The sequence below is a fragment of the Pelophylax lessonae genome, assembly GCF_965119305.1.
Source record: "Pelophylax lessonae genome assembly, chromosome: 6".
NCBI lineage: Eukaryota > Metazoa > Chordata > Amphibia > Anura > Ranidae > Pelophylax > Pelophylax lessonae.
This window is the reverse complement of record NC_138773.1, coordinates 26,881,284-26,908,976: the sequence shown is the minus strand read 5'-3', so window position 1 is coordinate 26,908,976 and position 27,693 is coordinate 26,881,284. Positions and strand designations below refer to the sequence as shown.

The following is a 27,693-nucleotide window of genomic DNA, read 5'->3' as shown; positions in this document are numbered from 1 at the left end:
AGCGATGTGCCAGAAAGAGACATCAAAATCGTCGCTGTCCTCACTTTCCGTACCTGATGACCAATTTTCCCACAAATCGCTATAGCTCAGTTCTTCAAGCAACTCCGTTTCGCTGTCGCTGTTTTCCAGTTCGTCTAAAAGTGCTTTTGCGCAAAAAGAATGCTTTTTGGATGCCGTGGTCGTTCTCTATTTTCAAGGCACAAGGAACTGGAAAAGCACAGGCAGGACACTGGAAAAGTCACCAGGTGAAATCCTGTGGTAAAATGGGATGATACAGTGTAATCTGTTCGGATCACAGCTTTGTATCATGTCATTTAGTGTATTTAAACTTTTGAATTTGCCGCCAGTTCCACATCCCCCCCCCCCCACCCTGCGCCGCAACGCTTGCAGGGAAGGGAACCGGAAGGCAGGTGCCCGCAGCAGCTGAGCACACAGCGGAAGGACAGCGGGAGAGATTTTTAAAATGTAAAAAAAAAAAACTGATTTCTATGCAAAAAATTTTTTTAGCACAAAAATCTGTACATAAATCAGACCACCAGGGAGGTTAAAGCCTTCCGTCATTCCATAATGGATGAGAAAGATACGTTAATCTGCCAGAAATCCAGTGAGCTCCTTTGTTTGAAACTTGCAATGAAATTCTAACACGCAACGTCGGCCCTGCTCCACCCCATTCTCCTATTCTGATCGGCATCTTAATATCATACGTGGAAAGTGTTCTGTAGTGTAGTGCGGGGGGTTGGGGGGGGGATTAAGACTAGGATTTCAATAGAGCAGAAGTGCTGTGTTGTCAGCTCAAAATGGAAGTTAGGAGTCGATTTCTAGCAGATCAAGCCCAATTTTTCAGTACTTACCGCTTTGTAGAAAGGTAAATCTTGAGGAAATGTGCATGTTTTGCAGAAATGTATGGCTCTTTTTTTTATACTTTACCTTTACGATAACCCAGATGGTATACTGGTATTGAAGAAAAAAAAAAAAGGGGGGGGGGGATTTTTACTTACCGTAAAATCCATTTCTCTGATTTTCACCGACAGACACCGCTCCTGATCTTCTTAACCACTGGGTTATACCGCCCCGTACAGGAGTAGGACACTAGGCAAAAAAAAAAAAGTCTGGCTATGCCTATGGGCAGTCCCAGGGGGTATACTCCCTCTCTTTGCTATAGGTACTCAATTTTGTTACAAAAAGTGTCAGAAGAATTACAACTCCATAGAGGGGTGGGTGCTGTGTTCATCAATGATCAGAGAAATGGATTTTACAGTCAAAAATCCCATTTTCTCTTTCGTTCATTGACGGACACAGCTCCTGATATTCTTAACCATTGGGATGTCCCAAAGCAGTATTAAAACATGAGGAGTGGGAACAGTGAAAAAAAAAACAAAAAACTCCCAAGGCCTACTATAGCCAACCAGGTAAACAAGAGCTCAACCAAAACAACCAGAGCTCACCTTAAAACAATAATACATCCTCAAAGAGGACCAGGTCCTTTAAACAGCAGCCTGCAAAAACCTTGCAGCCAAAGGAAGCATCCCTAGATGCCAACACATTCACTTTATAGAACTTTGTGAAAGTGTGCACTGACTACCAGGTGGCTGCCTTGCAAACCTGCGTCACTGACGCCTGATGACGGAAGGCCCAGGAGACACTGAGCGCCCGAGTAGACAGGAAAAGGAGGAACCTGGCTCCTGATGGAATAGACTTGAACCACCGTCTGTCTGATCCATCTGGAAATGGTCCCAGAGGAAGCTGACAACCCTTTCCGAGGCCCATCCATGAGCACAAATAGTGAGTCTGACTTCCTAAAAAAGACTCCGTAGCTGCCAGGTACACCCTAATTGCCCGGACCACATCAAAGGCATGCAAAGCAATTTCCTTTGGATGTTTTGGCCTGGGACACAGGGAAGGCAACACAATGTCTTCATTCAAAATGAAAATCAGACCAGCATTTGAGCCAAAATACACGCCAGATGACCACTGCCGAAACAGATAGCCGAGCCACTAGGGGAGCCGCATCCAAATAGGCATCACAGATAAACTGCAGCCCCTAGACCAGCTGGTCTGCCAGCTCAGCAAAGGCAGGGGGGAGCTACTCCCCCCTCCAGGTCACGGCACAAAAACTTGGCCCATTCGGTCAGAGCCTGTGACACCAGGGAAATGGTGAATATTGGCCTCAGCGCCGAACCAGCCAGGGTGTACAAATTGCGGGCCACAGCCTCCTCCTTCCTGTCAGCCAGGTCCTTCTAGGCCAGGGACTCTTCAACCGGATTCATGGTTGCCTTATTTAATCTGGAAACCAGAGGGTCCTCCACTGGTGGAACAGTCCACTTCTTAAGAAGGGACTCCTCATAAGGGTATCGCCTAGAAACTCGCTTAGGGACCCCAAGTGGGCACTTTGGTTGTCCCCACTCTTCAGTAACAACTTTGTCAAAATAGGAGGGGAAACGAAAACACGTTTGCCACTCTGGATGGCTTGTGAGTACCAAAGGGAATCTGCGCCTTCGTCGCAGCCACAGCTATGTCCTCTTACTTTAAGTCTCAAGCACAGATACAATCAGTGCGTCCATCAGCGCCTTTTCGTGCGCGGTTGCAAAAGTGGAGAAATCATCCTGACTATCTGGGGATTTAGGGCGCGTGGTCGCAGGGTGACCCACATTCCCGGCAGGCGAATCAGGTGGGGAGATGTGCTCCAAAGACTCCATGAGTCACTAGGGGGACCCCACAAAAAAGTGTAACACACAAAGGGACAGCCCCCACTGCACTGGCAGCACCACCCAGTTGCCAGTCACAGATAACCAATCGATCCTCAGCAGAGGAAGAGGACCCCACCAGACTTCACCACACCGCAGAAACCAGGCACCACAGCCACCAGGAGAATCTGCACTGCATGAGGGGCGCTCAGGAAATGAAAGGATCCAGGAGTCAGCACCAAGGGATGAGGGGCTCCCACCGCCGAAATCGCCGCCCACAGGGCTCCCGTTATGGCCGCCGCTATTTCCAATGGCAAACCGCCGCAAATTGGCCACTGGACCACACAAACATGGCCGCCATGCATTAAGCACACAGGCTACAAGAAAATGGCGGCACCACAAAGCTCCCAGTGACCCAGGAGGGATCCCTAGGCCTCAAGGACAGGCCCTGGCAGGAGCCTCCACCAGGCACAGCCCCCCCTGTGCACAGCCAATCGTCCGGCCGCTTCGGCGCACCCCCTCCCCCCCGGCCAGCAAAGCGCCCTGCCCCCACTCGAGGAAATAAGTGAAGGGGAGGTAGGACCCACACAGCACCAGCATAAGTGAAGGGGGGGTAGGATGGGGGGGACAGATGAAGGGGAGTGCCTGATGGATAGGAGGGGAACCGACCATTCCATGGAGGGGCCTAAGTCCACCCAGAAACCTCCAGGGGGAGAGGAGGGACAGCTACTTACCATACCAGGAACCAGACGGGCACCGCTGCAGACAGAACCCCTATCCATCCAACTGGGGGCTGTCGGTCAGGAGAAACACTGCGACTCGGGCCCAGACCTGGTCGTATGCAACCCCTACGAGGCATTTAACTCGCAGGCCAGCCCCTGTCCAGTAGGGCTAGGTCGTGGCCGACCTAGTGCGGAGCTGAGGTCTACGCGCGCTCACTGGCCAGACTGGAGTGGCCACTGCATCTAGATTATCCAGCCCCTCGCCCAGTCCGACAGTTGATTGTAGATCTCTCAGGAAAAAAACAGGGGGAAAAAAAAAAAATCTATCTATAAAGAAAAAATTGCCAGGACCAAAGATCCATGCAAGGAACTAGGTCCTTACTCCTGACTAGGCAGAAAAAAAATGGGTACCTATAGCAGAAAGGGGAGTATACCCCTTGGGACTGCCCAAGGGCAGAGCCAGACTAGTATCCTACTCCTGTAGGGGGCAGTATAACCCAATGGCTAAGAAGATAAGGAGCTGTGTCTGTCAATGAATGAAAGAGAAACAAATTAATTTAGAGATATGGTGCTACAACCCAATGATATGCAAGAATCCACCAGAGCTGTTGGGTGCATGATAAGCAGTTGCACTGCTGCTGGCAAAATCACAAAGGAAGACAATCTGCAACTCCATGCATGCTCTTCTTTAATTTTAGAAAACCTTCAAATTTATGGTTTCTCTACAAAAGACGCAACATCAATACAGCAGTTAACGTGTTTCAGCCTTGTTGGCCCTTAATTCATGTTTATGAATAAGACCGACAAGGCTGAAACACGTTAACCACTCCTGTATCGATATGGTGTCTTTTGTGGAAAAGCAATACATTTGTGGATTTTTAAAGAGTATGTATGGCGTAGCAGATTGTCTTCCTTCAGGATTAAAAAAACATACACCAGTTTTCATTTCGAGAGTTTTTTCCTCACTTGCCCTCCCCCTTCTACCAGGTGAGCAGAAATCAGACACAGACACAGAATGTTGTATACGTAATAAACTCGTGTTTCTACAAGAAACAAAGCAGTTAATATACAGAATATACAACTTTTTTTTTTTTCAGGCCTGACACCCCCTTCCCTTGGAGACCTGACTGCCTGCCGTAACGCACCCTCCTCCCACCCGCGTACAAAGCGAAGCTGAAGACAACTCTGTCTCCACCAAAAAAAAAAGTAATTTGATAACAGCGCCAAAAAAAACTAGCTCTGGAGTCACCGATAATGAATGTCGATGACGTTTGCTAAGAACATGTGTAACGTATTTAAAAAAAAAAATAAAAATCGGAAGTAATAAAAAGCGAATCTTTCCTGTTTCTCAGGTAAGGTAGCAACAGAGAGAAGCGCCAGAGTAAAATGAAAAGTGCTGATCGCAGGATTGATGGTGAATGAAGTCCTAACGGGTAAAATGTTTACCATTAAAAAATATCCAATAAGTTAGGGCTAAAAGCCAAATATTGCTATACAACCTTAATAAAAGGAAAAGAGCTGCGTGTCTACTAAGGATTGCAAAAAATTGGGACGCCTTCATCGTTTGAAGATAAGAGGGGTAAGTAATAAAACATACAGGGGATAGGATATCAGGCAAATGGGTGGAATAAAGACTAGATATTCAATATTGGCATCAAATGAATGCTATCTAAAAAAGAGCACAGGGTGGAAGGGGGAAAATGCTGCGTGGGGGCTTGACAGTCTGTCGCAGCCATGTCGTCTTCTATGACCAGTCCCTAGGTAACTGTAGAGTCCGCCATCAGCCATATATACATATAAACAAAGCGTAGTGTGCACGTATTTACAGGAGTTGAGGGGCCACATCATTACAAAGACAAGAAAAAAAATAAAAAAAAAGGGACAGCCACAGGATCGGTCATTGTAGAGCTCCACCCACTGCAGGATCGGTCTTTGCCGAGCTCCACCCATGAGGAGCTGATCTAGAAAAACCAAGGGGCATCCCCATTTCAGACCATACAAGGAGAGGGTTTGTGCGTTACACAGTCTTTGTTGTGGCCACAGAGAATTAAGAGAAGGTACAAAGGTCACACCATGACGGGTCTTGATACTGAGGGGTTCACAACTAAGTTTAGGGTTCTAGGAAAGTCTAGGACTTTCAGCGTAAGAAAGCCTGAAAAAAAAAAAAAAAAAACGGGGAGGGTCCACATCTCTTGGCTGCTGCCCTGTATAAATAACATACTCCCAGAAAGGAATAAAAGAACAGATAAATGAATTATATAGAAAAATAGGCCAATTAAAATGGCTAGCAAATAAAAAAATTAACATATTTATATACAGATAAGTATTCCCCCCCATGGGACTGAACAAATGAAGTGGACTGACCATCACAGTACAGATCTGGTCAATGTTGTAATGTATAGGCGTCTTAACGCCATCTTAAAGTGCCATACATAGGCCAGGCTGCTAGAATATTCAGGTCCAGAGAAGAAAAAAAAATATTCTAAATACCCACAAAAAAATACTAGGTACTGCAACGGGCACCCACCAAATGCCAAGTTGTCTTCATACTGGAAAAAAAATTGGGTAACAGGCCTGGATTCTTCTAAAAGGTTGTCAGAAACAAGCCCTGTGCCTATTATGACCCCCAGAGTCTGTAGTTTTGGCCACAGTAAGCAGTTATGCGAGCCCATGACCAGAACCTGCAACTGGGCTTGCAACTAGTTCAAAGTCCCCCGGCAGTTTTCAGTCCCACATAAACAGGGAATTTTGTTTTCTTCTATAGGGAATTTGTAGTCATAGGTGATCTCCTCGTTGACGTTGATCGCCTGCTTTGAGTAGATGACGATTTTCTTTTGGGACTCGATGGTGATGACTTTGGCGTAACAATTAGGCTAGGAAAGAGGAAAAAAAAAAAGGTTTTTAACATATATATGAAAAAAAAAAAATGCAAAGTAAAATCGTACAGGTTTAAGAATGAAATAAATATAGAAAAAAAATGCAGGTAAACATGAATTCTGCATCAATCGCTGCTTCTGCCAGGGTTACAGTTTGTCATTTACCGATTTCAAAGAGAACCTAGTTTTAAAAATGTTGTTTCCTAACACAGAAATACATAGCAGCATATGTAAATGCAGCAAATCTGACATTCACCAAACTTTCACTATAAATGAATCTTGTAGTTGCATGTGGCCTAACCCCTTCCCATCACCTTACCTACCATTTTAGGGTCTTTTACGCAGAAGGTAGGTAGGTGGGTTCCCAATCATGTGTGCACAGTGGTCACGTAATCATGAGCATTCCATTGGCTCCTAAACAATGACCGAGAGCCGAATGTAACAGCGATGGGAATCCCTAGCATTGAACAGTGCCACAGGCTGTCCACATAAATGCAGTGTTGTGGTGTTAAAGCTCGTTGCTGTGATCCCATTGTTATGCATATGGAAGGCGGCAACAGGTTAAATCACAGTGATTGATTCACCACCAGTAAATGTTTGGTGAAATTCACATTCACTGCTTTATGACTATACCCCATGATCTGCGTTTTCTGCTTGGCATTGCAGCATAATGGCTGTGCTTTACGTCTCTTACCATGTCTGGAGGTATTCACTAAACAGTCAAATGTTTGTGGACACCTGACTAACACACCTATTGATACAGCTAAATGTATGTGGTCACATCTCTAGATCAGTGGTCGTCAACTTATGAGCTAAAAGCAGCCTCAAATGCATCCCCTGACATCACCAAAGGGCTGGGACATAATGTTCAATATATGTAATGCTTGAGAGGACTGCCAAACTGCAGACCTAATAGAGAAAATGAGGGTCAGCGAGTGTGGACAGGATACACTGTTGGCTGGGGATATGTTGTAAAAGACAAAAGGACAGTACGAAACTGGAAACATGTTAGTTACATGAGACTAGCACATAACAATGCCACTTCAAAATCTTGTGTAAAGTCTTCCCAGAAGAAGATGGATGTTAGGGAGTCCATATTAAAGGGCAAGGTACTGGAAAAGGAAGTCCAACAAGCTCACATAGGTGTGATCGTCAGGTCTCCACAAATGTTTGCCCATAAAGTGTATGATCACAGCTGTCAAATTTAAGTGAGACATACCAGAGTATCAATAATTCTACCTACAGGGTTGTTTAAGTTACCATATATACTCGAGTATAAGCCGACTCGGCTTATACTCAAGTAACGGTCTCACCTTTTCAAAATGGCACCGCCCGGTGCCAACACATCACCGCGGTGCCATTTTTAAATGTAAGGCGCCTCACTGACAGGTAAGTGAGACTCCTCTGCAGCCCCTGCGGGCATGGTACAGGACATTCTCCTGTACCATGCCCACAGCACTGCATCTCCTGTACCATGCCCGTACCATCACCTGTGCCATCTCCTGTACCATGCCCACAGCACTGCATCTCCTGTACCATGCCTGTGCCATGCCCATACCATCACCTGTGCCATGCCCATACCATCACCTGTGCCATCTCCTGTACCATGCCCACAGCACTGCATCTCCTGTACCATGCCCGTACCATCACCTGTGCCATCTCCTGTACCATGCCCACAGCCCTGCATCTCCTGTACCATGCCCACAGCACTGCATCTCCTGTACCATGCCTGTGCCATGCCCATACCATCACCTGTGCCATCTCCTGTACCATGCCCACAGCACTGCATCTCCTGTACCATGGCTGTGCCATGCCCATACCATCACCTGTGCCATGCCCGTACCATCACCTGTGCCATCTCCTGTACCATGCCCACAGCACTGCATCTCCTGTACCATGCCTGTGCCATGCCCGTACCATCACCTGTGCCATGCCTGTACCATCACCTGTGCCATCTCCTGTACCATGCCCACAGCCCTGCATCTCCTGTACCATGGCTGTGCCATGCCCATACCATCACCTGTGCCATGCCCGTACCATCACCTGTGCCATTTCCTGTACCATGCCCGCAGCCCTGCATCTCCTGTACCATGCCCGCAGCCCCTGTTTTGTGTCTCGTGGTGTTCCAGTAGCTGCTGCATTTCCCACCCTAGGCTTATACTCAAGTCAATAAGTTTTCCCACCTTTTTTGTGGTAAAATTAGGTGCCTCAGCTTATATTCGGGTCGGCTTATACTCGAGTATATACGGTATTCCAATTAATGTCAAACCTTGGGTTATTACTAAACAGAGGCCTTCTCCTTGTACAGAATCAATTAAGTCAACAGTTAACAGGACAATGCCAGGTTAAATGAATAATGCAATAGGGGGAAGATTCCAAGGATATGTCATTATCATCTGGCAGCCATTCATTACACATACACGTATGCAGAACTAACATGTACTAACACCAAATAGATTGATCTTAAAAGGAAACTTGGAACTATGAGGCCAAGAGAACAACTCCTGGGCTCAGAGGAGCATTCCAGGCTTTATAATTACCAGCCTAGTGAGGTGTCATTTACAGCCTATAGCAGAGGTAATTTATCTGTAGAGATCAAAGGATAGAAGATCCTCTGCTGGCACGGTTTGAGCTTGCACACGCGCCAAAATGATTATCTTCTCGGTCATAATGACATGTTGTGCAAGCTATGTGTGCCTTAGGGCTGCTGATCCCTGTGACGGGCGCGGACAGTCAGAACCCAGGGGACCTCTCAGTTCGGAGTAAGAAAGGCTACATTTATAAATCTTTGCTAACAGTTTACAATTAAAGTATTGGAACAAAGATTGGTCAAACGATTGCAAAATCCCAGCTGTGTGCACAGTCCGGACACAGACGTTAGTCTGTACAACTTAGATTGTAAAGTCTTTTTTTTTTTTTTTTTTATAACATGTTATACTTACCGCCTCTGTGCAGCAGTTGGTTTTGCACAGGGAAGCCTGGACCCTCCTCTTCTCGGGTCCCTCATTGCTGCTCCTAGCCCCTCCCTCCTGTCAGGTGCCCCCACAGCATGCAGCTTGCTATGGGGGCACCCGAGCCTACTTGCAGCTCTGTTTATGCATTCAGACATGGAGCTGCCCTTCAGGCCCGCCCCATCTCTCTTCTGATTGGCTGACTTTGATTGACAGCTGCGGGAGCCAATGGCTCCGCGGCTGGGTCCCAGCCAAACAGGAGGGAGAATACCCGGCGGCCGAGGGATTCGTGGACATCGCTGAACAGAGAAGGACCTCAGGTAAGTATTAGGGGAGGGGGGGGGGGGCTGCTATACACAGAAGGCTTTTTATCTTAATGCAAAATAATTTATTAAGATAAAAAAAACCTTCTGACTTTACAACCCCTTTAAGGTGGCCATAGATGGATCAAAATTCGGCTGGTTCAGAAAAGACCGACTGAATTTCCATCAACTGGCCACTGCACTTAAACAGAAATCGATTTACCAAATTGACTTCTGTTCAACCGCCATGTCAGATAAAAGCTACTTGGATCAACAGGTGGGGTGCTAATCTCCGTGCTGCCACAATACAATACTGCAGTGGGGAGGATTCACCCATCCACCTCAAATACGTGGATGGGGGAATCAGTTTAGCGGTTTTCATTTAATCCCCTGGCTGAATAAAAAAAACAAACTACACATGGCCAGCTTTAGGCCCCATTCACACTTGCAAATAGGGGCAGTTACCAATTACATGCAAGAGACCCAGTGAGGGGTCCCCAGCAGTAGCTGTGGGCGGCAGCCCCTTTGACAGCAATAGGAGGCTGACAGCTCCCGCAGCTAATAGCAGCTGCATCCAGGACAAATCATTTGCATGTAATCACTCCATGAGTTATTACATGAGAGAAGCTGCAATTAACTGCAGGAGCAGGCAGCTTCCCGTTGCTTTCTTTAGGGCTGCTGCTCACATCTAATAACCTGGAACCCCCGCTGGGTCTATCACACAAATCAGTAACAGCCCTTTTCACAAGTGTAAATGGAGCCTAAATGGGACTTCTTATATTCATTATGGCACATTTACTTGGTGGACCTTCTAACTTCTATGGCAAACTCAATCTGCGTCTGTGACCCGTTTAACTGTTATGTAGCAGACTGTAGTGTTGGACAGAGAAAGCATTGCAATAGCAACAAGTGCATGTAAAGCCATGTTGCTCAATTTTGGAATAAGTAAAAAAAAAAAAAAAAAAAAAATTGACATAAAAGATTAAAACCACTGTCAGTTTATTATTGCTCTCTATGTCCAGTTAAGGGGGGAAGGGGGTTCCTTTCACTTCCTGTCCCAAGGATGCAACAGGAAGTGAGAGAGAATCTCTACATATTGAGGGAATTCCTGGCTTGGGAATTAGAATTTGTCCCCAATAGAAGATGCCACTGTAGAAATGATCACTGTAAAATGTAGGACTTTCCATTATGTTCTGTCTTCCTGACAATGGTCCCCAGGACAAATCGAGACGGTGACCACCAGGGAAAAAGCAATTAAGTCTTTACAGGAGTTCTAATACTTCCATGCTCAAAGGATAAGTTCACTTTTCAGAAAATATAATAAAGGCACATCTTTTTGCAGGTTAAAAAAAAAAAAAAAAAATTAGCATTTTTTTTTTTTTTTTTTGGAGCCTGTAAAGGTCTTCAGCAGATTTGCCAGTGTATTTCTGTGCCCTTATATCCTGTATGAGCATGGAGATACAATCTGACAGGAAGAGAAAATGAACCACCATGACACTCAGACAGCGCTGTGGCAGTTCGTTGAAAACCCCCAAGCTGACAGCTGCAAAGGCTGCCAGACCTTGTAGTATTCCATTCACAGGACACTGTGACATGGGCCCAGGGGGTGGAGCCACGTATTTTTCTTAACCTCTTACCGACCGACCGCCGCCTTTTTACTGCAGCAGTGCGGCCCTCCTGCGCAAACTGACGTAGACCTACGTCGATCGTGTGCCTGCAGCTAGGGGGCGAGCGCGTGCCGCCCCCACTCGGCAGAGAAGAAGCCGATGCACGGGGCAGGCGGCTCTGATTGCCGCCTGACACCTGCGATCGCTTCCCGCTGAGAGAGAAGGACGGACGTCTGTTGTAAACACAGCTGACCGTTCTTCTCCCTGGAATGATCACAGAGCCCCCGTGATCTTTCTAAATAGGAACACATGTCTCTATGATCATTTCACAAGCCACGCCCCCCCCCACAGTTACAATCACTCCCCTGGGCTCACTCCCCTAGGCTCACATTTAACCCTTTGATCACCCACAGTGTTAACCCCTTCCCTGCCAGTGTCATTATTATAGTAACAGTGCATATTTGTAGCACTGATTACTGTAGTAATGTCACTGGTCCCCCCTAAAAGTGTCAAAAATGTCAGTAAGGGGTCCGATCTAACCGCCCCAATGTCGTAGTTCCGCTAAAAATCGCAGATCACCACCATTACTAGTAAAGAAAATAAAAATGACATAAATCTTTTCCGTAGTTAGTAGACGCCATAACTTTTGCGCAAACCAATCAAAATACGCTTATTGCGATTTTTTTTTTTTACCAAAAATATGTAGCAGAAAACAAATTGGCCTAAAATGTTAAAAAATTTTGATTTTTTAATTTTTTTTTGAGAACGTTATATAGCAGAATGTGAAAAATATTGTTTTTATTTTTCAGAATTGACGCTCTTTTTTTGTTTATAGCGCAAAAAACCATAAGAAAGCTCTATTTGTGGGGAAAAAAAGGACGTCAATTTTATTTGGGTACAGCGTCCCACGACCGCGCAATTGTCCGTTAAATTAACGCAGTGGCAAATCGCAAAATATGGCCTGGTTATTAAGGGGGGAAATCTGACAGCCGGGGGGGGGGGGGGGGGGTGTTTAAGAATTCCCCGCTGTGTGTAACATGTAAGGAAAGGTAAACTTATCCTTCAAACATAAAAAGCTTTGGCTATACAATAGCATTAAAGCATCTCTATACAAGGTGGAGGTTAAAAGAGAGCATTCCTGAGATCTAAAGTTGTTTATGTCCTTTTTTTTTGCTCTTGAAAACAAAAACTCCCCAGTACTCTTAGTGCCGGTTCACACTGAAGCGGCACGACTTCGGGGGCGACCTGTGAAGTCGCGTGCACCGCGACTTCAGCACGACTTGCACAGACTTCATAAAATGAATGTCAATGCAAGTCGCCTCGAGGTCGCCCCGAAGTAGTACAGGACCCTTTATCTAAGTCGGAGCGACTTGTGTCGCTCCTATTGGAACGGTTCCTGTAGCAGTCAATGGACCGCGACGGTGCGTGACTTGTCAGGCTGACCAAGTCGCCTGACAAGTCGTACTAGTGGGAATGGAGACTTACCGAGCAGCAGTGGTTTATAAATCTGGCCAGGTTGCCACATTTGGTGGCGTCTATGATGGTGTCCTGGTCGACACGGAACAAATAGCTGCTTCCGATCCCTTGCTGAGCGTACCTCTTCTCCCTCATGTCCGCCACCACCTAGAACAGAGAAATCAGATTTTTATCGGTGGGAAAGAACAAGGTTAGCATGACCTTCCATTCTCAGACTCCTTCCTCTTCCCTCCTCTATAGCTGGGATCTGTGCACTCATTGGAGAAGAGCCAACCCAACCTAGAATAAGGTTTACCTAATTCATATCTGACCGGTACTTACAGTAGATGGAATAGACAACATAACAGCCAGAATGGTACCTTTAACATTGCTTCATTAAAAAAAAAAAAAAGAAAATGAACAAAAAAAAAGTGGATATTAAGTCACCTGACCGCTAAGCCACCGTTTACACCAAAGCAGACTTTGAAATCCTGCTTTCAGTGCGACTTCATGCACAGATGTCTATGCAAGTCGCAGTTGAAATTTGCCAAAAATAGTGCAAGAACTTCTTTTTCAAATCTGTGCCGCACAGCAAAGTCGGCGTCACACCGATTTAAACAGTTCCCTTGCTGACAATAGGGTGCAACTTGTCATGCGACTTGGACCTGGGAAATGTGCATGACAAGTCGCACTAGTGTGAATGGGGGCCAAGGATGGTGATCTGTATTGGTCCTTTGACTTGTGAGCAGCAGGTGGAGATTTCTCTAAGGTATTAATGATGTGGGACAAAAGTAAGGAAGGGAGGAGCTGCTGTGCTTTTCTGGACATTAGGGCTGCTGAGTGTTGTTGGAGGTCAGAGATAGTATAGACCAGTGATGGTGAACCTTGGCACCCCAGATGTTTTGGAACTACATTTCCCATGATGCTCATGCACTCTGCAGTGTAGTTGAGCATCATGGGAAATGTAGTTCCAAAACATCTGGGGTGTCAAGGTTCACCATCACTGGTCTAGACGCTCTGGGAATAATCATGTGCCATGCCCTGAGTTGGTGCATACTTCTGATATTTCTGATATGTGCTTGCTGTACTGGGTATTTGAATGAGAAATTCTCCTGTTCTTTTGCATTGCTTCCTATGTGTGAAATCCCTGATGTTCCTGCCAGTTCCTCTGCTTTCCTATTAGAAACTGACCACAATAAGCAGGAGAGCACAGCACGGCAGTTCTCTAGATGTGCTGGGAACTCAGTGATCAGACTTGTCCTGAAACACCCCTGCTGCACAGCCATTCACTGGGAAAGCTGTGTGCTGCAGTTTCTCCTATGCCCGCTCTTATGCTGCTGACATCAAAGGGAATGTGATCACTTTTTAAAAAAAAAAAGAAAAAGAAAAAGAAGAAAAAAAAAAAAAAAAAAAGGTATTAATGTTTTCTTTTATATTCATCTATACAAAAATATTCTCTCTTTTATTTCCATTTTAGGCCCCTTTCACACACTCCGTCCGTAGGACAGAGTCAGTTTTTCTCAGCGGGGGATCGATCCGCCGATCCGCCGATCCCCCGCTGAGCAGGAGGATGACAGCTGCGTCTCCGCGCTGTGTGCAGAGACACAGCTGTCAGTTCTCCATTCATCTCTATGGGGGAAATCAGATTCCTAAAAGAGTTGCAAAGGCAGAAAGTTTTTAAACTTGATACATTCTATGCATTAAGATAAAAAGCCTTCAGTGTGCAGCAGCCTCCCCAGCACCCCCTAATACTCGAGCCCCCTCTCCACGTTCCCTCGGCCGTCCGTGACGCTCCCTCCTGATTGGCTGAGACACAGCAGCGGCCCCATTGGCTCCCTTGGCTGTCAAAGTAAGTTGGCCAATCAGGAGAGGGGGGCACCGAACCGCAGCTCCATGTCTGAAAGAACACACGGAGCTGCAGCTCAATTCCGGTGCCCCCATTGCAAGCTACTTGCTGTGGAGGCACTCGTCAGGAGGGAGGGGCTAGAAGCAGTGACGAGGGACCCGAGAAGTGGAGGATCCGGGCTGCTCTGTGCAAAACCCCTGCATAGAGCAGGCAAGTATATATATATATATATATATATATTTTTTTTTTTTTCCTTGTAAAACTACCAAAGAAAAAACGAGACTTTACAATCACTTTAAATGCCCAATGATGGATCAAACTTTGGCTGGTTCAGCAGAAACCGGCTAAATTTTGATCAATCTATGGTCATCCCTGCTCAATCTAATGATTCACTTCTGTCAAATGGGACCGTTAGAAAATTTTTCTTGATCAGCTGTCTGCAGCCGCTGATCAATGTATTCTGACAGTGGAGGAATCCCGCTGTCAGAATACAATAACACAGCAGGGAGGATTCCTCTACCCTCATTACTTGTGTGGAGGAGGGAATCTGTTTTTTTTTTTTTCAATGGTCAGCTTTACCCCTCACGTCGGCATACCACACTACAGTGCAGTGGAGAAGAATACTCTCAATGATGCAATGATAAAAAATTAACCAAAAGTCTTAATAACAATCCAGCCTTTTGGTCAATCTCCTAAAACAGGAATTGTGTTACTGGCATGATCACCAGGGAAAAGAAAGGAAGAAAAAAAAAAGAAAAGAAAATGAATGCAGTCGCCACATCTAAGGATTGGTAAGCTGAAATATATTCAATTTTTGGCTTTTGGGTTTAATAATGCTTTAAGGCTTGATGTGTTTGATATTTTTTTACCTGACAACCTCATTTTTTATATTTCACTAAAAAATAAAAATGGTGTTATAAAATCAGAGTGTTATTTTTTTATTGAAAGTATTGATGTGAAAAACAGTAGCACAATTATCGTGCAAGCATTTTATTCTACAGCTTTCGAAAAAAGTTAGACGAAGGGGGCTTTATTGTAGAAGTTCACTTTTTGGGAGAAAAAAAAAAAAATAATAAATGCGCATTTTTTGCAGGTAAAAAAAAAAAAATAGAGAACGAAAAAACCGCATTTCTTTTTTTTTTTTTTTGGAGTCTGTAAAGCATTGCCTCAGCAATCAGCAGATCGCTGGTACCATGCAGGTCTCTGCCAGTGTATCTGCTTCCCTTTATAGGCAAGCAGATACAATAGGACAGGAAGAATCAATGAACTACCATGGTGCTCCACAGCGCTGTGGTAGTTCATTGAATACTACAAGCCGACAGCCTCAAAAGCTGCCGAACCTTGTAATTTTCAATACACATAGCCCTGCGAATCAGTGGCACGGCCGGGTGGGGGGGGACGGGGACGGGGCCTGTTTTTTTTTTAAATTGTGACAGCTAGTGAGGAGGCAGAAGAACCTCACTAGCCGTCACAGCGGAGATCAGGGAGGTGCAGGGGCCGGTCCGTTCGCAACAGGTTTACGTCCTGAATATGGTTGTAACATATTCCCTTTAACTGGTTCCCGACCGCCCACCGCCTTTTTACTGCGGCCCTCCTGCGCGGGACATAGACCTACGCCGATCGTGCACCTGCACTGCCGCTGCGCCCTCCCGCCCCCCACTCGGCAGCAGGGAAGCCGATGCAGTGGGCAGGCGGCTCCAATACCGCCTGACACCCGCAATCGCTCCTCACTGAGAGAGAACAACGATCAGCTGTTGTGAACACAGCTGACCGTCCTTCTCTCTGGAATGATCACAGAGTGCCTGTGATCCTATATAGCAGTGATGGTGAACCTTGGCACCCCAGATGTGTTGGAACTACATTTCCCATGATGCTGAGCTACACCACAGAGTGCATGAGCATCATGGGAAATGTAGTTCCAAAACATCTGGGGTGCCAAGGTTCACCATCACTGCTATATAGGAACACAGGTCTCTATGATCATTTCACAAACAATGCACTCCTCAGTTAGAATCACTCCCCTAGGCTCAAATTTAACCCCTTGATTACCGATAGTGTAAACCCCTTCCCTGCCAGTGTCATTATTAAGTTCACCTTTCTTAACTCCAAAGACATGTTGGTAGGTTAATTGGATCCTGTATAAAATTGGCCTTACTATGTATGTATGAATGTGAGTTAGGGACCTTAGATTGTAAGCTCCTTGAGGGCAGGGACTGATGTGAATGTGCAATGTATATGTAAAGCGCTGCGTAAATTGACAGCGCTAAATAAGAACCTGAAATAAATAAAAATTACAGTAACAGCGCATATTATTTAGCACTGATTACTGTAGTAATGTCACTGGTCCCCCCAAAAAATTGTCAAAAATGTCAGTTAGGGGTCCGATCTGTCCGCCGCAATGTCGCAGTCCCGCTAAAAATTGCAGATTGCCACCATTACTAGTAACAAAAAAAAAACAATAAAAATTGACACAAATCTTTCCCATAGTTTGTAGACGTGATAACTTTTGTGCAAACCAATCAAATATACGCTTATTGTGATTTTATTTTATTTTTTACCAAAAATATGTAGCCGAAAACAAATTGGCCTAAAATTTTAAATTTTGATTTAGAATTTTTTTTTTTGAGAATGTTATATAGCCGAATGTGAAAATAATTGTCTTTTTTTTTTCAGAATTGTCGCTCTTTTTTTGTTTATAGAGCAAAAAATAAAAAAATCGCACAGGTGATCAAATACAACCAAAAGAAAGCTCTATTTGTGGGAAAAAAAGGACATCAGATTTATTTGGGTACAGCGTCGCACGACCGCGCAATTGTCTGTTAAAAGTAACGCAGTGCCGAATCGCAAAATATGGCCTGGTCATTAAGGGGGAAAATCTTCCGGTCCAGAAGTGGTTAAGCAATCTTTATACCCAAAAGTGCAATGCAAAAAACACAAGGCTGCTGAAGCGAAAGGGTTAAAGTAAAAAGTAATGCAGGTGATTTGGGTGACTCAGATCTGGCAGACAGACAGGAGTGGAGATTACCATTATCCTAGCTTGGCATTCTATGGGAATGTTATATAATGGGTGTAGTCAGATCTGATTCAGCGCTATTTTCAACCACCATGAAAAAGAAGAGAACATTGCCAGTTCTTTGGCAACGACAGAAGATACAATAACAGTACAGGAGGAGATCAAATGTTCAAAGATTGAATGGGTGAGCTAATATTACATAGACTGTACATAAACATAAATTGTGTGCTCAGAACAATACTGATCACAGGGGGAAGAAGACAAATATTTCTCTCATTCTTTTTATAAGCTTCATTGTAAATATTTAAATAAGCAGACATTGCAGAAAAGAATGTTCTAGTTAATTATTGAGAAGGTCTGAAGAGGTGGAGGAGGAGATCACGAACATAAAGGAGGATCCCAACTGGTTGGTTTTCAAATCTAAAGCCGGCCATAATGGATCGAAATTTCTCAGGTTCAGCAGGGGACCGACTGAATTTTGATCCATGTTTGGGCACTGTGGTTGTACAAAAGTATATCGATCGATCAATTTGTGTACAACCAGCCTGTCGTATTTTTCTGAATGATTGCCATAGCCAGCAACACTGATGACTGTGTGTTGCCGGCAGGGAAGGCTCCCCACCGGCAGAACAAAACAGCACTGTGGGAGGAATTCTCCTGGTAACACGGGCTGTGTTGATGGGGGAATCAAGCAATTTTCTTTCCTTCCTCCTTGTGGTAGAAAAAAAAAAAAAAAAAAAAGATTGCCGTCTAAACACTTCAAGTGTCATTGTTTACACAGTTCCCTATTGAGTTTCTTGAACTGTGAGAAGCGGGAGCCCACCTCCCCGAGAAGAGGCTCCTCCCGAGAAGAGGCTCCTCCCGAGAAGCGGGGGCGCGTCTCCCGAGAAGCGGGGGTGCGTCTCCCGGGAAGCGGGGGCGCGTCTCCTTTCAATGATGCCACTGTATTTTAGGTATCCAAAAAGGTGTGTATGATGACATTGAAAGAGCCCCACACTTGGTGCTGAGAATTTTGAAGTCATACCAAACACAGTGCCTCCACTCTCATGTCTCCAAAATTTGGAGGTCAGTAACAAAAAGTAAAATTGTAATCTTCTGCTAAGCATTCAGTGGAGAGGACAAAGCCCAGCTTAGGACGCATTTCACACAAATGAGAAAAAAAGTTATTCATATAAAAATCACATGTCATAATTCATAAACCTCCACTAGCAGGGTCTGCAAGAGACTCCCAATGATAGGGTCTTGTCAAAAATATCAAGGTGTATATAGTATGGCAAAGCAGTTTTAAGGCTACGTTCACATCTTGGTGTTGCTAATTACAGGCGTTTTTTAGGCATTTTTTCAGGCGTTTTTGTGCAGGCGTTTTTAGGTTGACTAATGACCAATGGAAAAAAAATAAAAAACGCCTGTAATCTGCCCTTTTTGAGCGTTTTGCCTAAAACATCGGAACACTCAGATGTGAACAGGGGCGAACAGCGTTGACTTCACCTCTTCCCTGGGCTGGGTGGTCCTCAGTGTTACGCAATAATTGTAGGGCGCTGTGAGGACACCCCTTGATGTCTTACACGGTTTTGTGGTTTGAATCATTACAGTGCCTTGCAAAAGTATTCGGCCCCCTTGAACTTTTCAAACTTTTGCCACATTTCAGGCTTCAAACATGAAGATATAAAACTGAAATTTTTTTGTGAAGAATCGACAACAAGTGGGACACAATCATGAAGTGGAACTAAATTTATTGGATATTTCAAACTTTAACAAATAAAAAACTGAAAAATTGGGCGTGCACAATTATTCAGCCCCCTTAAGTTAACCACTTCAATACCGGGCACTTTCACCCCCTTCCTGCCCAGGCCAATTTTCCCCTTTTAGCACTGTTGCATTTTGAATGACAATTGCGCTGTCATGCAACACTGTACCTACACCAAATTTATGTCATTTCCCCCCCACATACAGAGCTTTCTTTTGCTGGTATTTGATCACCTCTGGGTTTTTTCCTTTTTGCTAAACAAATAAAAAAAGACCGAAAACTTTGAAAAAAAAAAAAAAGTTTTTTGTTTATGTTATACAATTTTTTAAATAAATAATTTTTTTTCTGCACTGATGAGACTGCACTGACAGGCACTGATGAGGCGGCACTGATGGGGTGGCACCGATATGTAGCACTGATAGGTAGCACTGATAGGTAGCACTGATATGCAGCATTGGTGGGCACTGATAGGCGGCATTGATGGGCACTGATAGGCGGCACTGGTGGGCAGCACTGATAGGGAGGGCACTGGTGGGCAGCACTGCTGGGGAGGGCAATGGGGGGCTCTGAGCCCTGATTGCCATCACTGGGGTCATGGGTGGGCATCCCTGGTGGTTCTAGTGGCACCCCCCCCCCCCGTCAGGGGAGCCGCCGATCAGGGCTCCTTTACTCGTGCCTGTCAGGCACGAACTAAGGAAAGCCGATCAACGGCTCTTCCTGTTTACTATGTGACCAGCCGTGATTGGACACGGCTGGTCACATGGTAAAGAGCCTACATCAGTAGGCTCTTTACCGAGATCGGAGATGCAGGGTGTCAGGTTGACACCTCGCATCACCGGGGGGGCGCGCAGAGCTGTATTATCCTGCCGCCGTCTTATGACGTCCGCAATCCCGCCATCAATTTGCTATAGGGCGGGCGGGATGTGGTTAATACTTAGTAGCGCCACCTTTTGCTGCGATTACAGCTGTAAGTCGCTTGGGGTATGTCTCTATCAGTTTTGCACATTCCTCCTTGCAAAACAGCTCAAGCTCAGTGAGGTTGGATGGAGAGCGTTTGTGAACAGCAGTTTTCAGTTCTTTCCACAGATTCTCGATTGGATTCAGGTCTGGACTTTGACTTGGCCATTCTAACACCTGGATATGTTTATTTGTGAACCATTCCATTGTAGATTTTGCTTTAGGTTTTGGATTATTGTCTTGTTGGAAGACAAATCTCCGTCCCAGTCTCAGGTCTTTTGCAGACTCCATCAGGCTTTCTTCCAGAATGGTCCTGTATTTGGCTCCATCCATCTTCCCATCAATTTTAACCATCTTCCCTGTCCCTGCTGAAGAAAAGCAGGCCCAAACCATGATGCTGCCCCCACCATGTTTGACAGTGGGGGTGGTGTGTTCAGGGTGATGAGCTGTGTTGCTTTTACGCCCAACATAACGTTTTGCATTGTTGCCAAAAAGTTTGATTTTGGTTTCATCTGACCAGAGCACCTTCTTCCACATGTTTGGTGTCTCCCAGGTGGCTTGTGGCAAACTTTAAACGACACTTTTTATGGATATCTTTAAGAAATGTCTTTCTTCTTGCCACTCTTCCATAAAGGTCAGATTTGTGCAGTATAGGACTGATTGTTGTCCTATGGACAGAGTCTCCCACCTCAGCTGTAGATCTCTGCAGTTCATCCAGAGTGATCATGGGCCTCTTGGCTGCATCTCTGATCAGTCTTCTCCTTGTATGAGCTGAAAGTTTAGAGGGACGGCCAGGTCTTCGTAGATTTGCAGTGGTCTGATACTCCTTCCATTTCAATATTATCGCTTGCACAGTGCTCCTTGGGATGTTTAAAGCTTGGGAAATCTTTTTGTATCCAAATCCGGCTTTAAACTTCTCCACAACAGTATCTCGGACCTGCCTGGTGTGTTCCTTGTTCTTCATGATGCTCTCTGCGCTTTAAACGGACCTCTGAGACTATCACAGTGCAGGTGCATTTATACGGAGACTTGATTACACACAGGTGGATTCTATTTATCATCATTAGTCATTTAGGTCAACATTGGATCATTCAGAGATCCTCACTGAACTTCTGGAGAGAGTTTGCTGCACTGAAAGTAAAGGGGCTGAATAATTTTGCACGCCCAATTTTTCAGTTTTTTATTTGTTAAAGTTTGAAATATCCAATAAATTTCGTTCCACTTCATGATTGTGTCCCACTTGTTGATTCTTCACAAAAAATTACAGTTTTATATCTTTATGTTTGAAGCCTGAAATGTGGCAAAAGGTCACAAAGTTCAAGGGGGCTAAATACTTTCGCAAGGCACTGTAGGGGGGCGTTATTCAACTCAGAAGACTGAGGACATTTTGTGGAAGAATTGTACAGTGGGGGGCAGCACCTGATTAAAGGGGGGAATAATTGCTCGGAGTTGGGCTTTAAAGCGGACTTCTGGGCTCCTCCTATCCCCTCTCATCCCCATCTAAATGATTTTTAGCATTGCATAAAAACCCTAAATACTATTTTTACTTCAAGTCTGCAGTCAGGTGACTCTGCAGTCTTGAGGCTTCCCTCGGTTTCTATTTATATAAGGCAGGGTCCTCCTTCAGGTGTTCACGGAGCTGCCCATTGGCTGTCCAGCAGTGGAGTGGTCTTCATCCAGAGGAGGAATCTGCAGCAGAGACACCAGCGCGATGGGGCCTGTGGGGGGGCGTGAACACATCACAGCCACAAATAAGCAGTCGCCCTCCCACAGACAGTGGACTTAAGCTGGGTTATACAATTTTCCTTAGATTTTTTTCCTTTAGATTTACCAAAACCATATAATATGAGGTCAAACCTAAACACTCAATTTTGTATGCAATCAGGCAGGCCCTTGTACTACATAGCTGAAGGTAAATCTAAAGGAAATTAATTAACAACAGTTGTATAGTGTGTATCCAGCTTTAGGCGACCTTATCTTGCTTCACAAGGTAGGGAAAACAAAGAGTGCAGAATGGACATTTAAAGGTTTCGATGAAAAAAATGGCATTTGAATGGGATAGATAAAACTTTTAGATGAATATAACATAATTGATATTTCCGATGAATGGATTTTTGAAACTCTATAGTAGGTTATGGTAGGCAGTCATGAATATGAATGCTGCAGCACCATCTAGTGGATAAACAAAGCCTAACCTAGCTGTGAAAATGGATGTAGCAACACACCACCTAGTGGCTGAACAAAGCCTCACCTGACGGATGTTTTGCCCGACGTACTCAATCACCATCTCATCAGCAGCGATGGGCTCCATGGCGAAGAGACCCCACTCATGAATCCGACTGCGGCCGAATCTCAGCTTCTTCTTACGGAACTGTACAAGCAGATAACATGTTTGCAGTTTATTTATAGGCAATACATCATGTCCTACCAATACTGGTTTTTCCCCCCGGAAATAAGCCCTACCCCAAAAATCAGACGTAGCGTTATTTTCTGGGATAGATGCAACATTAGCCCTACCCCTAAAATAGGCCCTATTCAAAGTCCCTGCAAAATCATGTAATCCGTTCTGTAAAAAGATTTAACCACTTCCGGACCGTCTACTGCATATATATTGCAGCAGGGCAGGCCGGCTGTGCAAAGTCACGTATAGGTGCAGGGGTTCTCGGGGGTGAGCATGCTGCCAGAGCGCTGCTCCTGCTGTGATTAGACACAGCAGGAGCCAATCAGCGGGTCCGGCGGCATCGATGGCCGCCGGCCACCCCCGATAGGGGAGGGGAATGACAGAACGGCCATCTGCCTACGTAAGCAAAGCAGATTGCTGTTCTGTCACAGAGGAAGGGTGAGATCTTGTGTTTCAGCTAAGCTGAAACACCGATCTCTCTTTCCCTCTAACGCAGGGGTGTCAAACTACATTTCATCGCGGGCCGCATCAGTATTATGGTTGCCCTCAAAGGGCCAGTTATATCTGTAGGATTAGATGTCCAGAGCACCCCATGTCCTGGGGGAGCAAAGAGGAGCCTTTCTACAGCTGCACAGAGGAGTGCAGGATCTGGCAAAGGAGTTCTGTCCTCTCTGCTGTCGACTACATTGACAAGGTGGGGGCAGAGACAAGGGGGTGCTGCAGCTGCAGGAGAGGTGCGAGGGCCACATGAAATGGCCTGGGGGGCCACATTCGGCCCGTGGGCCTTGTGTTTGACACCTGTGCTCTAACGCATCCATCCCCAACACAGTTAGAAAGCATTCCCCTAAGAGCACACTTAACCCCTTGATCACTCCTAGTCTTAACCCCTTGATCAATCCTAGTCTTAACCCCTTCCCTGCCAGTGTCATTTATACAGAAACAGTGCATTTTTTTTTAGCACTGATCACTGCATTGGTGTCACTGGTGTCAGATTTATCCACAGCAATGTCGCAGTTCCAATAAAAATCACTTATCGCCACCATTACTAGTAAAAACAATAAAAAAAAAAAAAAAGCCAGAAATCTATCCCATAGTTTACACTTATTACTAATAACTTAGTACTAATAAGTACACGTTTTAGGATTTTTTTTACCAAAAATATGTAGCAGAATACATATTGGCCTAAACTGATGGAAAATCAGGATTTAGTAATTTTTTTTTTATTGGGAAAGTTTTTTTAGCAGAAAGTAAACAAACTGCATTTTTGACTTATAAAATCCATTTTCAAGGCGGCAACGGAGACCACACTGGAGGAACCAAATGTCAGACACCCTAAAGAAAGGTACGCACCAGGGAGTGTGTGGCCAAGGGCCTTTGGAAGAAGACTGCCAAAGCTGACACCTGGCTCTTGATGGTACTCAAGGCCAAATTCTGTTACCCCCCTTTGAAGGAAGGTCAAGACCTGAGCCTCCAAGAAAGAGCGAGGATGGCGTTTAAGAGACTCACACCAGGCAATTAACATCTTCCACGTAGGACAGCCGCTTCCTCCAATTTTAAGGTTTTGCGCATCGAAACAACCAGTGCGTCCACCCGCGCCTTATCCTGCGCAGCAGAAGATAAGAAGGGCCTTCCCAGCAAAAATCCACAGCAAAATGTCCGAAAACCACCCCCCCCCCAAGATGGCCGCCGCCATAACTGCAGACAAAGGCTACAACAAAATGGGGGTGGGGGCAAGAGCGGTGGGGGTCACAACAGGACAGAGAGAAACCCAGGAGTGTGAGGGTCCAACCATCCCAGAGAGAGGGCCCGCGTCCACCCCAAAATCCGCCAGGGGGTGAACGTGTATTCACCATACCGGGAACACAGGCGGGCGCCAGCTCACGACAGGACCCCACGCCACCAGAGTAGGGGGGCTGTTGGCCAAATAGGAGCGCTGCGACATAAGCCTAGACTGTCATGTGCATCCTAGCGAGACGTTTAACTTGCGGGGCCAGTCCCTGTCCAGTGGGACTATGTCACGGCCGACCGGGCGCGGAACTAAGGTCTGCACTCACTCGATGGCCAGACTAGGGTGACCACTGGATATGGGGGTCCAGTCTGTCGCCCATCCTGGCATAATTGCTTGAAGATCTCACAGGAAAAACATTCCGGAGAAGAAAAGACTAGCTAAAAAAAAAAAAATCTATAGAGAAAAAGTACTCCCATGCCAGGACCAAAGATCCCAGCAAGCAACTAGGTCCTTACTCCTGACTAGGCAGATTAAAACTGACATCCTATAGCAGGAAGAGAGAGGGTATACCCCCAGGGACTGCCTATAGAAATTGTTTCTGCCTAGTGTCCTACTCCTGTAGGGGGCGGTATTACCCTACTGATATGCATCAGAGGACTGCGTCCGTCAATAAACGATAGAGAAAAGGTATTTTACACAAGGAGACACACTGCACATTATATCATCTTTTTAAAGAAGGGGATTACATGATTTTACAAGGACTTTAACTAGGGCTTATTTTTTTTACATAATTTCCTGAGCGGACAGGGGGAGAGAAGACAGGGGACACAGGAACCTTTTTGTAAAGACCGTAAATAAATAAGACATCCCCTGAAAATAAGCCCTAATCTGTTTTTTGTAGCCAAAATTAATATAAGACCTGGTCTTATATTTGGGTAAAAAGGGTAGCATAGCTTACAATGTAAAGTCTCTCATTTTAAAATCACCATGCAACACAAAAAAATAAAATCCTAGGTCATCCAGTAAAGAGCTGTTACTTGTTATAAACCTTGTGTTTCCTGTAAAGCCTAACTTTCTGCAAATGTCCTGTGAGGCTTTTCTTTCTAGTTTTTACTATGTTTGGGGGGTGTGGCAGCAGCATGAGTTATGGGGTGGTGGAATGCAGTTGTATACCAGTGTGACCCACGCCAATACAGGCTGCTAGGTTCTGACAGCAGGGGTGCTAGGAGCCAAAGTCAATCAAAATGCAGAGGGCATGCAGAGTTAAGGATTGGCGGAGAATATTCTTGCATTGCTTTGCCGGTTTTATCTATGCTACTATAGGCTGCTGAGCTCTGACACTAAGGATACTAGGAGCTGCTGTCAATCAAAATGCAGAAGTGTGCCAGCAGGGACAGGGGTGTCCATCAGGCTGGCTATGTGGACCACAACATACCTGTAAGCTCCAATTATGAGCTGAAGGATGCAAACTGACCATGCTGATAAATGACATACTCAAGAGTTACTTTAGAGGCATATGAATTCATTTAGGGAATGTCATCATTAAAAGGTTACGAACCCTTTAACTTTTATTTTTCCTAGGCACTTCACCAGAGAAAAAAAAGTCACCAAAGAGACTATGGTCTATTTTCTTGCAGCAGTGAGACTTTTAGTGATAGTTATGGGATATGTAACAACATGGAAACCTTTGTCATGACATTTGTCACAACTGACAAGGCAGAGTTAGCACTGTACTGTAGCATTTCTCAACCTCTATATACATATCAAGTATGTATTGTTTCCATTACTACAATGTCAACATCGCCCTCTTGTGTTCAGAACAAAGAATTACAACCACTTCTTACCTTCAGCTGGTTGAGCTTTAGCAAGTCGCTGTCCAAAATTGAGAAAGAGCCGATGGCATTGAGTAGACGCCTTTGCTCTGAGCGGCGCTCAGACAACACCCTGTTTGTACCCTGTATTAATAGGGAAAAAAAAAAACACATTAACAAAGAAAAACTATAGACTTTAAGACTTTAGGCGTAAGCAGCATGCCAAGAAAACCTTGGGTATCCTCCGCCCGCTGCAGATGCTCCACCCAGCTTATCCCCTGCCCCCTGCAGATGCTCCACCCAGCTTATCCTCCGCCCGCTGCAGATGCTCCACCCAGCTTATCCTCCGCCCGCTGCAGATGCTCCACCCAGCTTATCCTCCGCCCCCTGCAGATGCTCCACCCAGCTTATCCTCCGCCCGCTGCAGATGCTCCACCCAGCTTATCCTCCGCCCGCTGCAGATGCTCCACCCAGCTTATCCTCCGCCCGCTGCAGATGCTCCACCCAGCTTATCCTCCGCCCGCTGCAGATGCTCCACCCAGCTTATACTCCGCCTGCTGCAGATGCTCCACCCAGCTTATCCTCCGCCCGCTGCAGATGCTCCAGCTTATCCTCCGCCCGCTGCAGATGCTCCACCCAGCTTATCCTCCGCCTGCTGCAGATGCTCCACCCAGCTTATCCTCCGCCCACTGCAGATGCTCCACCCAGCTTATCCTCCGCCAGCTGCAGATGCTCCACCCCACTGCAGATGCTCCACCCAGCTTATCCTCCGCCCGCTGCAGATGCTCCACCCAGCTTATCCTCCGCCCGCTGCAGATGCTCCACCTAGCTTATCCTCCGCCCGCTGCAGATGCTCCACCCAGCTTATCCTCCGCCCGCTGCAGATGCTCCACCCAGCTTATCCTCCGCCCGCTGCAGATGCTCCACCCAGCTTATCCTCCGCCCGCTGCAGATGCTCCACCCAGCTTATCCTCCGCCCGCTGCAGATGCTCCACCCAGCTTATCCTCCGCCCGCTGCAGATGCTCCACCCAGCTTATCCTCCGCCCGCTGCAGATGCTCCACCCAGCTTATCCTCCGCCCGCTGCAGATGCTCCACCCAGCTTATCCTCCGCCCCCTGCAGATGCTCCACCCAGCTTATCCTCCGCCCGCTGCAGATGCTCCACCCAGCTTATCCTCCGCCCGCTGCAGATGCTCCACCCAGCTTATACTCCGCCCGCTGCAGATGCTCCACCCAGCTTATACTCCGCCTGCTGCAGATGCTCCACCCAGCTTATCCTCCGCCCGCTGCAGATGCTCCAGCTTATCCTCCGCCCGCTGCAGATGCTCCACCCAGCTTATCCTCCGCCCGCTGCAGATGCTCCACCCAGCTTATCCTCCGCCTGCTGCAGATGCTCCACCCAGCTTATCCTCCGCCCGCTGCAGATGCTCCAGCTTATCCTCCGCCTGCTGCAGATGCTCCACCCAGCTTATCCTCCGCCTGCTGCAGATGCTCCACCCAGCTTATCCTCCGCCCACTGCAGATGCTCCACCCAGCTTATCCTCCGCCAGCTGCAGATGCTCCACCCCACTGCAGATGCTCCACCCAGCTTA

At 46.1% G+C, this 27,693-nt stretch overlaps 1 protein-coding gene across 1 annotated transcript in view; it reads right to left on the bottom strand.

Moving 5' to 3' along the window:
- Nucleotides 1-4,957: 4,957 nt before the first annotated feature.
- The window catches only part of SETD1A (SET domain containing 1A, histone lysine methyltransferase), a 117,206-nt gene continuing 94,470 nt past the window's right edge, over nt 4,958-27,693 (bottom strand). The window contains exons 16-19 of the mRNA XM_082261133.1: nt 26,135-26,245; nt 22,412-22,531; nt 12,628-12,765; nt 4,958-6,279 (exon numbers count right to left, since the gene is read on the bottom strand). Coding sequence (XP_082117259.1) covers nt 6,106-6,279; nt 12,628-12,765; nt 22,412-22,531; nt 26,135-26,245 — 543 coding nt within the window. The 3' untranslated portion in view covers nt 4,958-6,105. The remainder of the gene's footprint in view (nt 6,280-12,627; nt 12,766-22,411; nt 22,532-26,134; nt 26,246-27,693) is intronic.